The sequence below is a fragment of the Mustelus asterias genome, unplaced genomic scaffold, assembly GCF_964213995.1.
Source record: "Mustelus asterias unplaced genomic scaffold, sMusAst1.hap1.1 HAP1_SCAFFOLD_69, whole genome shotgun sequence".
Taxonomy (NCBI): domain Eukaryota; kingdom Metazoa; phylum Chordata; class Chondrichthyes; order Carcharhiniformes; family Triakidae; genus Mustelus; species Mustelus asterias.
The window spans coordinates 1,559,288-1,577,048 of record NW_027590131.1 but is presented as its reverse complement, the minus strand read 5'-3'; the positions used below and the strand labels follow the sequence as shown (position 1 = coordinate 1,577,048).

The 17,761-nt window shown below is 44.5% G+C and overlaps 1 protein-coding gene across 2 annotated transcripts in view; it reads right to left on the bottom strand.

Moving 5' to 3' along the window:
- Positions 1–17,761, bottom strand: part of LOC144483453 (NACHT, LRR and PYD domains-containing protein 3-like) — an 85,022-nt gene that overhangs the window by 51,364 nt on the left and 15,897 nt on the right. For both annotated transcript variants that reach the window (XM_078202145.1, XM_078202144.1), the window contains exons 3-4: positions 6,974–7,068; positions 4,268–4,431 (exon numbers count right to left, since the gene is read on the bottom strand). In XM_078202145.1, the coding sequence (XP_078058271.1) occupies positions 4,268–4,431; positions 6,974–7,037 (228 nt within the window). In that variant the 5' untranslated portion in view covers positions 7,038–7,068. The remainder of the gene's footprint in view (positions 1–4,267; positions 4,432–6,973; positions 7,069–17,761) is intronic.

The following is a 17,761-nucleotide window of genomic DNA, read 5'->3' as shown; positions in this document are numbered from 1 at the left end:
GTTTTCGAACAAGTTTTAAAAAATTTTCTGGCAACTTCCCCACTACTGATGTCCGGCTAATTGGTGTGCAACACTCTGTTTTTTTCTCTTCCTACCTTTTTAAATAGTGGGGTTACATTTACAACCTTCAATTCTGTAGGAACTGCTTCAGGGGCTCATATAATTTTGGACAATGACCACCAGTGCATCCAATATTTTCAGAGCCACTTCCTTTAATACTCAGATGTCGAGTATCAGGTGCTGGTGATTTGCCACTCTTTAAACCCATTAATATTCCCGTCACATTTTTCTCACGAATATAGATTTCGTTCAATTACGTCTACTCATTTGGTTCCCTAACATATTTGGAAGTTGCTTTTTTCTTTTCTGTGCCCTCTTTTGTGACGACAAAATGAAAGTTTATGTTCAATTCAACTGTCATTTCTTTATTTTCCATCACAAATTTCCTTGCTTCTGATAATAAGGGAACTCCATTGTCTTTAGTTTTCTTTTTTTCTACGCATATTTACAGAGGCTTTTACTGTTAGTTTCTACGTGTCTGCAATTTTAATCTCAATCTGATTCCTCGGCTGGATCATTTTTTAATCTTGTTTTGCTGAATTCAAAACATTTCCCATCATCAACCTTGCTGTGTTTCTATGCCAATTTTATATGGCTCTCCGTTGGTTTTAATATTATCCCTAATTTATTGAATAAGCCAAGTTTGAGCCACATTTCATCAGTTTTTTTGCGCCAAACAGGAAGTAAGCATTATTGTAATTCATGAAAACGTTGTTTAAATATAAACCATTTCCTATCCACCATCAACCACATAAGTCAGGTTCCACCATCTATCCTTGATAATTCGCTTCACATACACTCTTAATTTCATTTGTTCAGATTCAGAGCTCTTGTTTCAGATTCAAATATTTAACTCTCGAACTTAATGAAACGTTCTGTCATTTAATAGGTGCTCTTCTCCAAAGGAACTGCATTACTCATTGCACAGTATCTGGTTGAGAATAGCCTGTTTGCTGGTTGGCTCCTCAATGTATTTGTCTAAAAAGAACACGACAGGAATGCCTTCTCTTCTATACCATTGCTACTTTGGTTTGTCCAATTTATGTGTAAATTTAAGTCATCCATGATTTCAGTTGGACCCTTGTGGCATGAATTCTGGATTTCGTGTTTAACATCTTAACGTCTACACCCCACATAGGCTGCAGCATTCCACGACGTCAGATCATCAACACCGTCAATTGGGAATAGATAAATAAATAAATCCTGGCCTGGATGGTGACACGCACATCCAGGAAAGTATAAATTAAAGAAAGAGAAGCTCAACTTGTTGATGTTGGGGATTGAGGAGAAAGGGATAAGGAATTTTACCTGGTTGTATGCAATTTTAACATTTCAATATTAAGTTGTCATGCAGTCAAAACAAGGATGTTACCAGAGTTGAGCAATTATTGTTAATGTGAGAATTTGTGAATTTTGGAATAATTCCACTCGGGTGGAGCAGAATGTGTTGGTGTGTTGGTGCAAGTTTTCAAGATGCTGAAAGCAAGTAATTAAATAAATGTACAGCAACAATAGGGAGCAGTTGGGTTTTTCGTTCCCAAAGTTTTCACTTGTGTCCCTTTCCCAGTTTTTGTTTGACACATTTCCATCATTCCAACTCTCTCGTGTTTTAAACTGCTTTTCTCCCACCTGCCTTTGTTACCTCTCACTCTACTCTTTTCACTGCCACTAAAACCATTTTTTCCCAGAATTATACCCAAACCGTTCAAATGCTGACAGATCCTCTGGCTATTTTCACCTCTGAAGATTGTTTTGAGATCACAATATTTGCTATGTGTCTCCTTTTCTTTCATATTTACCAGTTTCCTTCCTGTCAAATTCTACAAAGATCTTGTTGCATTCATTATCATGCATAGCGTGGGAATAAAATTATGTGGTATTGTGTATTGAACAACGAAATACTTGTTTGAATCAATGAGATAATCCTTCCTCCTCCTGCAATCAGATCTTTTTTTTTGGGGACGCAGAAGTTAGGTTTACACTCGACCACAGCAGTGAGGAGGATTACATTTTTGGAAGTGCTGTCTTTCAGATGAGACGTTAACACAAGATACAATCTGCCCATTGCAGTGGATGAAACATGTCGCACAGCACCATTTCAGAAAAGAGTCAGAGAGTTATGCCCCAATCAACATCGTAAGAAGATACATCATATGTTCAGTATCACATTGTTACCTATGGGAATTTGATGTATGAAAATTGCCTGACATGTTTCCTATAATACGACGACTACAACTCAAAACTACTTCATTGAATAGGAGGAGTTTGGAGATGCTTGATAGATGTGAAAAACAATTTTTAAACACAAAATATTTTTATATGCTTGTGTAATCAAAGATGCCTCAGTACAAAATAATTATTGAAGGAAGCAGTTGGATGAAGGGGCTAGATGAGTAGCTATTGGGTACACCAGACCTCTCTTTCACCCATTGTCCTTCAAGGTGGTGGAGGCGTAGGCTTTGGACGTTCTGTTAAGGGAGTGTTAGTGATTTGCTGCAGTGCATCTTTTACGAGGTGCACATGCTGACATTGTGACGTGGGAGGAAATATTTTTAAGAACAAATTCCATGCAAATCAAGTGCGTAGCTTCATTCTCGATGGTGTCGAGCTGCTTAGATAATGTTGGACACAATAATCCATGATTGTGGAGTGTATTCCGTCACGTTGCCCATTTTTGTCTTGTGGATTATTCGCAGACTTTGGGAATTCAGGAAGTGAGCCTCACAGCAAATTCCCAGCCTCTGACCCGTCTAGTTAAGGTTGTGTTCAATTGTAACCCTCATGGTTGTTGAAGTGGGTTTCCGCAATGGTAATGTGACTTAGTGTCAAACAGGGATGGAGTTGTGTGGCAGGAATATCACTGACCATTTACTAGACTGGATATTGTTCAGTTCCTGATATCTGAGGAGTTACACATTAAGTTGTACATTTTAACATCAACACTAAAACACCTCCACTTCTGACCAATTGATAACAGATAGGTCATGAAACAGCTGGATATATTTTCAGAGAACACAGGACGTTGAGGAACTCAAGTATGAGGGCCATGGGTCTGCTATGATTGACCTCGAACAATCACAACTATCATTGTGCTAGGTATGACTGCAGCCATTGCAGAGATTTAGCGCAGTTCCCATTCATTTCTATCGCCTGAGCATTCCATGACAGAGTTCAATCAAATAATGTTGTGATGTGAGAGGCAGACACTCGTGTTGGTCCATGAATGGACCAAGGGTTTAATGAGATCAGGAGGCAAGTGATACTGGCAGTACCTAAAAGGAACTTCAATTATCATGTTATTAAATGCTTAAAGTGTATTTATCTATGTTACAAAGAGGCTTGCATTAAGAATGCAATGTAGTGACCGTGGAAATCCCGTCGTTGTCACGCTCCAGCACCTGTTCAGGTACATTGAGGGAGAATTTCGCATGGTCAATGCACCTAACCATCATGTCTTTCAGACTGTCGGAGGAAAGCTGAACACCCGACGGAAATGCACACAAAAACTCGGCAGCACGGTTCCAAAGTAGTTAGCAGTGCTGCCTCATAGCGCCAGGGACCTGGGTTCAATTCCCGACTTGGGTCACTGTGTGGAATCTGCACAGTCTCCCCGTGTCTGCGTGGGTTTCTTCCGGGTGCTCTGGTTAGGTGCATTGGCCATGCTAAATTCACCCTCAGTGTTCCCGAAAAGGCGCTGGAGTATGGCAACTAGGGGATATTCACAGTCACATCTTTGCAGTGTTAATACAAGCTTACTTTTCACAATAATGAATAAACTTTAAAACGTGGAACATGCAGACACCACGTAGACAATGACTCAAACCAGGAATCGAACCCGGGTTCCCAGTGCGATGAGGCAGTAATGCTAACCACTGTGCCACTTTGCCGTCCCAAACTGCAAAGTATCTGCAACTTTAAGTCACTGGCAATGACTCATTTTATCTCTGCCACTTAGTGGGAGGAGGCTTGTGGGGTGCAAATTTTCCATATGGATTTGTCCTGTTTTGGGCAAATGGGATAGACATTTTTTACACGTTGTTGAGTAGATGCCAGCATTGTAGCTGCACTGGAACAGTTGTCTCTTTAGGAGAGCAGCAAGAGAGACCATAGCTTCTTATTGTTCAGCAAATTATTCTTCCTCTAATTTCATCAGGTCTGCGAAGTGAAAATGGGCAAAATCACGAAACCCACTATATCCTGGACTTACATGACTTTCTTTCACACCAATATGATCGCATGCTGCAAACATCAGACAGAGTCTCGCCACTCCTTCAATCGCCTGTTCTAGTCTGTCCCGGTAGAAATTGGTCAACAGCAACAGTTGGTCATCTTCACAGTTTGTCAAGAACTCAGTCATTTTAGAGTTTGGATCTGTGAACAGAAATTGGAAAAAAATGAAACACAATGAGTTCCTATCTGGACTGTTTTAATTTCCCGTAAACTTAAAACAACCCACTTAAATGTCATGTGAGCCATGTTATCAACTATCTTTCAGAAAACATTCATGATATTTATCTCATTTGTGAATAAAACCCATGTATCCAGCTGACCTCCAAATCACTTCATACCCCTGGTTAGTAAGAAGCAATTCACATCAACTTTCCAATATCAATTACCTTTTTTGCAGGAAATGTTTTTGCGTTTCGAAGCATTTTTCAATTTCATTCCTGAAAGGTTTTGCCTTTATTTTAACTGCAATCGCCACAGCCGGGATTGGTCTATTCAGGAGCTTGTCTCGCTTGTAACATAACTTCTATCCCTACATGCTCTTGTCCTCTGGACATAAAATACAACATTAAATTGTTTGTTTTACTTTATGCTCCCTTTTCACGATATTTTAACAATCTATATTCAGGAATTCCCAAGGTTCTGTAGAGCTTCCAAGTTTCTAGGTTTTCCACATTTGGAAAGGGCCCTGTTCTATCCCTTATTGAAAGTGAAGGACCTGATATTTGCCTGCATTTTAATCTATTTGCCACAAACGTGCCAATTCACTTAATTTACTGATATTTCATTGCATAAGGCGGGTAACTACAGGTCGGTTAGCTTAACGTCCGTAGTTGGGAAGATACTCGAGTCCATTATTAAAGAGGAAATAACAGAGCACCTGAATAAGAATGGTTCGATCAAGCAGACGCAGCATGGATTCATGAAGGGAAAGTCGTGTTTGACGAATCTACTGGACTTTTATGAAGATGTCACTAGTGCGGTTGACAGAGGGGAACCGGTGGATGTGGTGTTTTTAGATTTCCAGGCGTTCGATAAGGTGCCTCACAAAAGGTTGCTGCAGAAGATTGAGGTACACGGAGTTAGGGGTAAGGTGTTGGCGTGGATTGGTGATTGGCTATCTAACAGGAAGCAGAGAGTTGGGATAAATGGGTGCTTTTCTGGTTGGCAGTTGGTGACCAGTGGCGTGCCGCAGGGATCGGTGCTGGGGCCTCAATTGTTTACCATTTACATAGATGATCTGGAGGAGGGGACTGAATCTAGGGTATTCAAGTTTGCTGATGACACAAAGGTGAGTGGGAAAGCGAATTGCGTGGAGGACGCGGAAAGTCTGCAGAGAGACTTGGATAGGCTGAGCGAGTGGGCGAGGATCTGGCAGATGGAATATAATGTTAGCAAATGTGAAGTTATCCACTTTGGAAGAAATAATAGTAAATTGGAATATTATCTAAATGGAGAAAAATTACATCGTGCGACTGTGCAGAGGGACCTGGGGGTCCTTGTGCATGAATCGCAAAAACTCAGTCTGCAGGTGCAGCAGGTGATCAAGAAGGCGAATGGAATGTTGGCCTTTATCGCGAGAGGGATGGAGTATAAAAGCAGGGAGGTCTTGCTGCAACTGTACAAGGCACTGGTGAGGCCGCAACTGGAGTACTGTGTGCAGTTTTGGTCCCCTTATTTGCGAAAGGATATATTGGCCTTGGAGGGAGTGCAGAGAAGGTTCACCAGGTTGATACCGGAGATGAGGGGTGTAGCTTATGAGGAGAGATTAAACAGATTGGGTCTGTACTCGTTGGAGTTTAGAAGGATGAGGGGTGATCTTATAGAGACGTATAAGACAATGAAGGGGCTGGAGAGGGTAGAGGTGGAGAGATTCTTTCCACTTAGAAGGGAAACCAGAACTAGAGGGCACAGCCTCAAAATAAGGGGGGGCCGGTTCAGAACAGAGTTGAGGGGGAACTTCTTCTCTCAGAGGGTAGTGAATCTCTGGAATTCTCTGCCCATTGAAGTGGTGGAGGCTTCCTCGTTGAATATGTTTAAATCACGGGTAGATAGTTTTCTGATCGATAAGGGAATTAGGGGATATGGGGAGCAGGCGGGTAAGTGGAACTGATTCGCTTCAGATCAGCCATGATCTTGTTGAATGGCGGGGCAGGCTCGAAGGGCCAGATGGCCTACTCCTGCTCCTATTTCTTATGTTCTTACATTGCCAGCTATATTGACGACAATGTTTCAATAACTTTGTGTCATAATCAGTTTTATATATCCATTTTTTTATTCCAACATCTAGGCTGTCAATAAATTTGGTTAGTAATTGTGAGCCTAACACAGATGCTTCTGGAACACAGCAAGTTGCATCCTGACAGTCAGCCTAAATCACCATTTACCTCATCTCTATCCCTTGCTTTTCCACCAATTTCACAATGAGGTCACAAATTTGCCTTCAATTGCATGACAGACATTTAAAGAAACTCTGTCCAAATTCCTTCTGGATGTCCATGTAAACAATGCCTATCGACATGCACTAGACATTGCTTTCAGCACAACTTCATTATATCAGTTTTACTGGTTTATAATTTGCTGCCGCTATGTTCTTCTCTGCTCCTTGTGTGAACTGCAGGTTCATGAATGAGGTCTGGATTCATTAACAGGACGGTGAAAACTTGGGAGTATTTTCTGAACCTACCATTGTCCAAAGTCAATCTTTTTGAAGATATTGGATATACTCCGCTGTTGAAACCTTCAGCCATTTTTGTGACAGGTGTTTTCGATTCTGGTGCTCTGAAATAGACAAATCCAGAGCAGGGTTAAATGGAAACTGTGAAGAGAAAATGCCTTGTTTGTATCTTTAAGCAGCAATGTGATTTCCAAAATTTATATGGGGACAATCTTTTAGTATTTACAATCTCACAAACACCATGTAGATATATGGTAGATCTGACCGTGACCCCACAACCTTGGTACTGCCTCTTAAAAAAATCATCTTGATTTAATTTGCCCTTGAAAATCCCTGGCCCATGTCCAGCCTCCTTTTCTCCAAAACACATGACGATAACTTTACCTGATAAATGTAGACACACCTTTCTTGGAGCTTGTTTGAATACATCTAACTAGGTTTCCACCTACCCCACAATACTGAAACAGCTCGTATCAAAGTCAAACATTACATTCTAGCAGAAATAAAATGGTCAGTGAAGTATCTTCAGCCGACTCTACGTCTCTGAAGCCTTTGGCACAGTTTGTCACATGATCATCTCTTCACTGCCTTCCAGCTGGGTGGAAATTGTCCCTGTCTGTTTGTTTATCCAGTAAATCGCACAGCACATATCACTGGCATTGGTTTATCTTCCCAATCCCATTCTCTGGACTCCCACTGGGTGGGCTATCTGTTCATCATAAATGTATTGCTTGCCAGCATATAAAAAAGTGTTACACATGCAAGATGATCTTACAAACTGCCCTGAAACTTGTTTCTTGTATCCTAACTTGCACCACGTCTCATTAACCCTAGATCCTTGTACACCATCTGGATCGAGCTTCTCAAATATACCCACTGACTCAAACTTCCCAGCCAGATATTATAGCCCAGCCTTAGATGTTGGCAATATTTCCGCACTCCTGAAAGTTTGGCCAGTCCTTATTTGGATTCTTCTATACATGGGCCCCTTGCCTTCAGCTGCCAAGAGACTACGCTCTGGAGTACTCATCCCAAACATCTTCCAGCCTGTGGAACTCTTTCTTTAATTGAGATACTCATGAAGAGCTATGGATATGAACAAACTGGTTTAGCATTGGGAGATATGGTGGCAGAATGGTTAGCACTGCTGTCTCACATCTCCAAGGACGTGCCTTCGATTCCCGGCTTGGTCACTGTCTGTCTGGAGTTTGCACATTCTCCCCGTATCATTGTGGGTTTCCTCAGGCTGCTCCGGTTTCCTCCCACAGTCCAAAGATGTGCGGCTTAGGTTGATTATTCATGTAAGATTGTCCCTTAGTGTGGCGGGATGTGTTAGTTAGAGTGATTAATGGGGTAACTGCGTGGGGTTGTGGGGATAAGTCCAACATGCGATTGTTGTCAGTGCAAACTTGATGGGCCGAATGGCCTCTTTCTGCACTGTAGGGTTTCTATTATTTCTGTGAGGTTTCTGGGTGTCCTTCCTTGTACTTCTTTTGCATCTTGGGATACGGCATCAAGTAGGCAGACTACCAGGGGAAAATTGAAACGTCAAAACACAATCTCTGTAAAGAGATTCAATGTCTATCCCAGACCTTGCAAATGCCCTCCAGGTAAGGAATTTCTCGCTCATGCCGGTGGACATGGCATGCTCCCCTTCCAGGGAAACCAGCAGTAAACCTGGCCACAGAAAATGAGTAAATTGTCTGAAGGAGAACCCTATCGAATCTGGTCTTCCTGGAGCCAGTAATAGCCTACAAGGCCAAAGCAGGAACGGGAGGGGCTTCCCTCCTGTTACCAGACATCTTCCCTATCTTCACTTCCACCACTCCCCCCTTCGCTTCATCTACTGTGGGTGCACTGAGATCGGAAACGGGGGGCAGAACTGCAAAAATTAACAAATTAACATGCTTTTCAGAAAACCAGAAATTGTGTGTAGTCAAGGTGAACTTCCCTGGAAACCTAAATGCCTCAAATGAAGCAAGAACTGAGAGTGTGTGTGTGAACAGAAGCAACTGACAGCGCTAAGTGATTGCTCCTTGCAACATCCCTCCAACGCAAGTCCACATGGTGAGGAGGATTCCGATATTTTGAACCCTCAACCTGGGATTGTGTCTGTCTGAATGATAACGATGGGCTCTATCCTCCCCGGGTTGGGCACTGTCTGATCTCAATCACTACATCTTGCCTAGTTAACAAACTTTCTGATCTCACTGGCTCCATCTACCCTGGGTTACACACTGTCTGATCTCACTGACTCCAGCCTCCCCGGGTTACACACTGTCTGATCTCACTGACTCCATCCTCCCCGGATTACACACTGTCTGATCTCACTGACTCCATCCTCCCCGGGTTACACACTGTCTGATCTCACTGACTCCATCCTCCCTGGGTTACACACTGTCTGATCTCACTGACTCCATCCTCCCCGGGTTACACACTGTCTGATCTCACTGACTCCATCCTCCCTGGGTTACACACTGTCTGATCTCACCGACTCCATCCTCCCCGGGTTACACACTGTCTGATCTCACTGACTCCATCCTCCCCGGGTTACACACTGTCTGATCTCACTGACTCCATCCTCCCCGGGTTACACACTGTCTGATCTCACTGACTCCAGCCTCCCCGGGTTACACACTGTCTGATCTCACTGACTCCATCCTCCCCGGGTTACACACTGTCTGATCTCACTGACTCCAGCCTCCCCGGGTTACACACTGTCTGATCTCACTGACTCCAGCCTCCCCGGGTTACACACTGTCTGATCTCACTGACTCCATCCTCCCCGGGTTACACACTGTCTGATCTCACTGACTCCATCCTCCCCGGGTTACACACTGTCTGATCTCACTGACTCCATCCTCCCCGGGTTACACACTGTCTGATCTCACTGACTCCATCCTCCCCGGGTTACACACTGTCTGATCTCACTGACTCCATCCTCCCCGGGTTACACACTGTCTGATCTCACTGACTCCATCCTCCCCGGGTTACACACTGTCTGATCTCACTGACTCCATCCTCCCCGGGTTACACACTGTCTGATGTTTTACTACTTTCCTCATTTCTCTGTCCCGGGTCTGTTCACATTTTGGGTGAAAAGCGAAAATTGGCTATTTGCTCTCCGAGCTGAGGATATATGTACAAAAACAGCGTGTGTTTGAAAAGTGTAACAGTAACAGGAGGTATACTCAGTATTATAATGCTGTGCCTATTCAGACTAGAATCACTCTAATATCCTCTGTAATAATGCTGTCCGTATTCAGACCAGAATCTGCACGGTGGCAGAGTGGTTAGCACTACTGCCTGACAGTGCCAGGGACCAGAGTTCGATTCCCAGCTTGGGTCACTGTCTGTATGTAGTTTGTACAATTCTCCCCATGTCCACGTGGGTTTCCTCCCACAATCCAAAGATGTGCGGGTGAGGTGCATTGGCCATGCTAAATTGAACATAGAACATTACAGCGCAGTACAGGCCCTTCGACCCTCGATGTTGCGCCGACCAGTGAAACCAATCTAAAGTCCATCTAACCTACACTATTCCAATGTCATCCATATGTTTATCCAATGACCATTTAAATGCCCTTAATATTGGCAAGTCCACTACTGTTGCAGGCAGGGCATTCCACGCCCTTACTACTCTCGGAGTGAAGAACCTCCCTCTGACACCTGTCCTATATCTATCACCCCTCAATTTAAAGCTGTGTCCCCTCGTGCTCGCTATCACCATCCGAGGAAAAAGGCTCTCACTATCCACCCTATCTAATCCTCTGATCATCTTGTATGCCTCTATTAAGTTACCTCTTAACCTTCTTCTCTCTAAAAAAAAAACAACCTCAAGTCCCTCAGCCTTTCCTCATAAGACCTTCCCACCGTACCAGGCAACATCCTAGTAAATCTCCTCTGCACCCTTTCCAACACTTCCACATCCTTCCAAAAATGCGGCGACCAGAACTGTACGCAATACTCCAAGTGTGGCCGCACCAGTTTTGTACAGCTGCAACATGACCTCCTGGCTCCGATACTCAATCCCTCTCCCAATAAAAGCTAACACTCCGTACGCCTTCTTAACAACCCTATCAACCTGGGTGCCAACTTTCAGGGATCTATGCACATGGACACCGAGATCTCTCTGTTCATCCACACTACCAAGTATCTTACCATTCGCCCAGTACTCTGTAATCCAGTTACAATTAAATTTACAATTACAATTACAAAATTACAATTGCAATTAAATTGCTCCTCAGTGTCAGAGGGACTGGCTAGGATAGATGCATGGGGTTGTGGGGATAGTGGTCAGTGCAGACTCGATGGGCCAAATGGCCTTCTTCTGCACTGTAGGATTCTATGATTCTATAATCACCCAGATCTACTCAGTGTTGATGCTGCGTCGGAAGCTTTTTCCCAGGGTGGAAGAGTCAATTACTAAGGGCTATAGGTTTTAGGGCGAGAGGCAGCGTTTAAAAGAGATGTAGTAGGCAAGTTTTTTTTTTTTTACACATGTGGTGGGTGCCTGGAGCCGCTGCCGGAGGAGGTAGTTGAAGCGGATACGACAGTGACTTTCAAGGGGCGTCTTGACAAATACATGAACAGAAGGGGATAGAGGGATATGGCCCGTGGAAGAGTAGTTTTTTTAGTTCAGGCAGCATGGGCGGTGCAAGCTTGGAGGGCTGGAGGGCCTGTGTCTCTGCTATAATTTTCTTTGTTCTTTTTTTCTGTGTCTATTTTCTAACTGTTTCCTCTTGCACTCAGGCGGCAGGCCGATGCATGCGCAGAGAGAGGAGCCGCACTCTGGTCATGCACATGCATAGTGCTGGTCATGATGGTCCGTGCACATCTGTTAACACCAAGGCCGGGGCTTCGATGCTTCCCCTTCTCTGATTGGTGGATCTAGGTGTCAATCACCCTCCCTTAAACAGCGAGGAAGCTCAGTCTCATTGCGGTCACTGATTAACACAAAATAAAATCCAGAAAATATTAGAGACAAAAACAGAATAAAAATAGGAAAAGGAGAAAGAAACAAGTAACAGTTCAGGTGGAGAGAGAGAGATAGAGAGAGAACAGTTCAAAGAGGAAAGTTTTAAACGGAAATTAATAAAGCCTCACCTTTTCACTGTCCTTGTGCCAAGATCCATTGGTGTCCATGGCACCAAGGAGTTCCTCCCTCCTTTCCTTCCAAACACCTTGTGACTGACTCCCTCCCTATCTCTTCAATCTTCCCCATTCACTTTTCCTATTCTCCACTGCTCTGACCAATTGTGAGGGACAACATTACTTTTCATTGATCAGACTCTGTTCCAACATCAGCAGGAGTTAATTGAGGAACCTCACCCCATCAAGGAACCACACCAGGTATTTACAAACTTACAGGAAGAGGAGTAAGTGAACATTCAATGAGATGATTGTTCACCCGTTACTGAACACAATCTACCAGGTTGATAATTCACCGAACATCCACTGCTCAGTTTGCTGAAAATTATTACAGATTTCAGAAACCATAAATTTGCACAATTTGTTTTTTTGAACCACTCAAAACCACAATTGGTTCCCACCTCCACCTCTCACTCCCTCTCTCCCTTTCCCTTCTTCTCCCACCTTTTCCCTATTCTCCCTCCCAGAGGTGCAGCAGTTGCTGACACAGGAATACCTTCTGCTCTTTGCTCAAATGAGGGGGACATTTCTGCAAGGTGACTGAGACTGTGGAGCGCTGGCATGCAAGGGAAAAGCTCAGAGATTGAAATGCCAGTGAAATTCTGCATCTTGCAACATGCATCTTAACAAAATAGACCAGATCAACAAAGGGATAACTTCAAATGTGGCTTCTTAAAAATGAACAGAATCTCAAAGAAAAGTTAAACAAAGCAAAATATGATGAAATGAGTTCAAACACTGTCTGGTCCCCGCAGTCCCCACCAGATAAGGAAAGCTTCTATGTTTCAAGCAGATATCGCATTCTCCCATTTTAGGGACACCTGGCAGGGAACATAGCTGCCAGGTCACTGGTGACAAGGCGGCTATGGCAGGTGAGGAGGACCTAGAAACTATCACCACAAAAGAGGTAGTGTTGGGCAAGCTAATGGGTTAAAGGCAGACAAGTCTCCTGGCTCTGATGGAATGCATCCCAAGGTACGAAAAGAGATGGTGGGGAAAATAGCAAATGCACTAGTGGTAATTTAACAACATTCGCTGGACTCTGCGTAATTCCGGCAGATTGGAAAACAGCAAATGTGACGCCACTGTTTAAAAAAAGTAGTTAGATAAAAGGCGGGTAACTGTAGACCTGTTAGTTTAACTTCTGTAGTTGGGAAAATGCTTCAATCTATCATCGAGGAAGAAATAGCGAGACATCTGGATACAAATTGTCCCGTTGGAAAGACAGCATGGGTTCATGAAAGGCAGGTCACGTTTGTCTAATTTGGTGGTATTCTTTGAGAACATTACGTGCTCAGTGGACAATGAGGAACCTGTGGATGTGGTGTTTCTGGATTTCCAGAAGAAATGTGACATGGTGCCGCACCAAAGGCTGCTGCATAAGATAAAGGTGTGCGGTGTTATGGGTAATGTAATAGATAGAGGATTGGTTAACTAACAGAAAGCAAAGAGTGTGGGTAAATGGGTGTTTTTCTGGTTGGCGATCAGTGACGAGTGATGTGCCTCAGGGATCAGTGTTGGGACCGCAATTGTTTACGATTTACATTGATGATTTGGAGTTGGGGACCAAGTGTAGTGTGTTAAAATTCGCAGATGATACTCTGATGAGTGGCAGAGCAAAGTGCGCAGAGGACACTGAAAGTCTGCAAAGGCATATATATAGTCTAAGTGAGTGGGCGAGGTTCTGGCAGATGGAGTACAATGTTGGTAAATGTGAAGTCATCCATTTGGATATGAATAACCGCAAAATGGACTATTGTTTAAATGGTAAAAAATTGCAGCATGCTGCTGTGCAGAGGGACCTGGGTGTCCTTGTGCATGAATCACAAAATTTGGTTTGCAGGTGCACCAGGTAATTAAGAAGGCAAATGGAATTTTGTCTTTCATTGCTGGAGGGATGGAGTTTAAAAACAGCGAGATTATGTTGCAGCTGTATAAGGTGCTGGTGAGGCCACACAGAATACTGTGTGCAGTTTTGGTCTCCTTACTTGAGAAAGGACATATTGACAGGGTGCAGAGGAGATTCACTCGGTTGATTCCGGAGTTGAGAGGGTTGGTTTATGAGGATAGACTGAGTAGACTGGGGCAATACTCATTGGAATTCAGAAGAATGAGGGGAGATCTTATAGAAACATATAAGATAATGAAGGGATCAAGTGAATCTCTTGAAGAGTATAGGGGGTGTAGGAGTAGAGTTAAGAGAAGTCAGGAGGGCAAAAAGGGGACAGGAAATTGTTTTGGCAGATGAGGCAAAGGAGAATCCAAAGAGCTTCTACAAATACATAAAGGGCAAAAGAGTAACAAGGGAGAGAGTAGGGCCTCTTAAGGATCAACAAGGTCATCTATCTGCGGATCCACAAGAGATGGGTGAGATCCTAAATGAATATTTTTCATCAGTATTTACTGTTGAGAAAAGCATGGATGTTGGAGAACTTGGAGAAATAAATATTGATGCCTTGAGGAGTGTACATATTACAGAAGGAAATGCTGGAAGTCTTAAAGTGCATCAAGGTAGATAAATCCCCGGGACCTGATGAAGTATATCCCAGGACGTTGTGAAGGCTAGGGAGGAAATTGCTGGTCCCCTAGCTGAGATATCTGAATCATCGATAGTCACGGGTAAGGTGCCTGAAGATTGGAGAGTGGCAAATGTGCCTTTGTTTAAAAAGGGCTGCAGGGAAAAGCCTGGGAACTACAGGCCAGTGAGCCTCACATCTGTGGTGGGTAAGTTGTTGGAAGGTATATTGAGAGACAGGATCTACAGGCATTTAGAGATGCAAGGACTGATTAGGGACAGTCAGCATGGCTTTGTGAGTGGAAAATCATGTCTCACAAAGTTGATTTAGTTTTTTGAAGGGGTAACCAAGAAGGTAGATGAGGGCAGGGCAGCTGATGTTGTCTGCATGGACTTTAGCAAGGCCTTTGACAAGGTACCACGTGGTAGGTTGTTGCATAAACTTAAATCTCACGGGATCCAGGGTGAGATATCGAAATGGATACAAAATTGGCTTCTTGACAGAAGCCAGAGGGTGGTTGTCGAGAGTTGTTTTTCAAACTGGAGGCCTGTGACCAGCGTTGTGCCTCAGGGATCAGTGCTGGGCCCACTGTTAATTTGTCATTTATATTCATAATTTGGATGAGAATATAGGTTAGTAAGTTTGCAGCTGACACCAAGATTGGTGGCATAGTGGACAGTGAAGTTATCTCCAATTGCAACGGGATCTTGATTAATTGGGCCACTGGGCTGACGAATGGCAGATGGAGTTTAATTTAGACAAATGCGAGGTGATGCATTTTGGTAGACTGATCCAGGGCAGGACTTAATTAATTGTAGGGCATTGGGGAGAGTTACAGAACAAAGAGATCTCGGGGTACGGGTTCATAGCTCCTTCAAAGTGGAATCAGAGGTGGACAGGGGGGGGAAGAAGGCATTCGGCATGCTTGGTTTCATTGGTCAGAACATTGAATACAGGAGTTGGGACGTCTTGTTGAAGTTATACAAGACATTGGTATGGCCACACTTGGAATACGATGTACAGTTCTGGCCACCCTATTATAGAAAGGATATTATTAAACTAGAAAGGGTGCAGAAAAGATTTACAAGGATGCTACCGGGACTTGATGGATTGAGTTATGAGAAGCTGAATAGACGAGGACTTTTTTCTCTGGAGCGTAGGAGGCTGAAGGGTGACCTTATAGAGGTCTATAAAATAATGAGGGGAATAGACAAGGTAGATAGTCAATATCTTTTCCCAAGGGTAGGGGAGTCGAAAACTCGAGGGCATACGTTGAAGGTGAGAGGGGAGATATACAAAAGTGTCCAGAGGGGCAATTTTTTCACAGAGGGTGGAGTGTGTCTGGAACAAGCTGCCAGAGGTCGTGGTGGAGGCGGGTACAATTTTATCTTTTAAAAAGCATTTAGATAGTTACATGGGAACAATGGGTGTAGAGGGATATGGGCCAAATGCGGGCAATTGGGATTAGCTTAGGAGTTTAAAACAAAAAGGGCGGCATGGACAAGTTGGGCCGAAGGGCCTGTTTCCATGCTGTAAACCTCTATGACTATGGGAATTGATAAGATAGAAGCAGGGAAGTTGGTTCCACCGGCAGGTGAAACTAGAACTAGGAGGCATGGCCTGAAAATAAGGGGTGCAGATTTAGGACTGAGTTGAGGAGGAACTTCTTCACACAAAGCGTTGTGAATCTGTGGAATTCCCTGCCCGGTGAAGCAGTTGAGGCTGCCTTATTGAATGTTTTTCAGGCAAGGATAGATAAATTTGGAGGCCATTTGGTCCATCCAGTCTGCAACAACCACAATTCCACCCAGACCCTATCCCCGTGTTTACCCTGCTAATCCCCGACACCGAGGAGCAACTTAGCATGGCCAATGCACCTATCCTGCTCATCTCTGGAGAGTCGGAGGAAATCCCCGCAGACACGGGGAGAATGTGCAGACTCCACACAGACAGTGAGCCAAGGCCGGCAAAGTCAGCGAGATGAAAGTTGTGCAGTAGAAGCCCAGACAGGGCAAAAGGGTGGGGAGGGGATTTCCACGAGACACAAACATTGTGGGTTCCAGTTCTGTCTACAGAGTTTGGGATTTGGGGCTGCTGTGGCAATACACGTGTTGCACTGTGAATGTGCACGTATCCTCGTATTCAATCAACCTCTGTCAGTTTCCTTGCATTTGTTGATTTACAGCCGCACAAAGCAATTTAGTTTCATGTGCTGCAAATGCTCAGACAGGGCCCAGACTGAAATAATGAAGAGAGATCTGGTGCTGTGTTTACTCAGACAAGCGCTTGATTGCAGTAATTTAGATGCTGCAGCAGTGTTTACACAGACACGGCCTGGATTGTAATAACAGATCTTTCTCTGAAACATTGAATCATCCAATTGCTGCAGTGCAGGAGGAGGCCATTTGGTCCATCCAGTCTGTACCGCCCACAATCCCACCCAGACCCCCTCCCCGTGTTGACCCTGCTAATCCCCCTGACACTGAGCAGCAACTGAGCCTGGCCAGTGCCCCCGTGCTGCTGATGTTTGGAGAGTGTGAGGAAAGGGCCGCAGACACGGGGAGAATGTGCAGACTCCACACAGACAGTGAGCCAAGGCCGGGAATTGAAGCCGGCTCCCTGGCGCTGTGAGACCGCAGCACCAACCACTGAGCCACCGCGCCGCCCACAATGTAACTGACCGTCCCCGCTCTGTTAATATGATACAAAGACGGGCTGTATTTACACAGGAAACCGCCATTTTAATCCTCAAGCTGAATGTTGTTGGAGTTGAAACTTTTTCTGGGCCGTTAATTCCTCCCCGTGATTCACAAACCCGGAAATACCCGGATACGCAGCGAAAAAACGGCAGTGCGCCTGCGCACAATAGGAAGCGGGCCGCACCCTCCCGCAGTGAAGTTGGCGCAGGCGCACTCGGGGCGGCGAGGGCTGGTTTCCGGCTCGCGGATTGGTCAGCTCCCGGTCACGTGCTGTGAGCGGGTAGTGACTTCAGACCCCCCTCTCCAGCCGCGCGCAGAAACCGTCAACGGCCGCGCCACGTGACCGCGAGCCGCTCTCACTGAGTGGGCGGGACCTCACCGCACCCTCATTCCCCATTGGTGCATTCTGCTGTCCGTCAAATGAACACAGC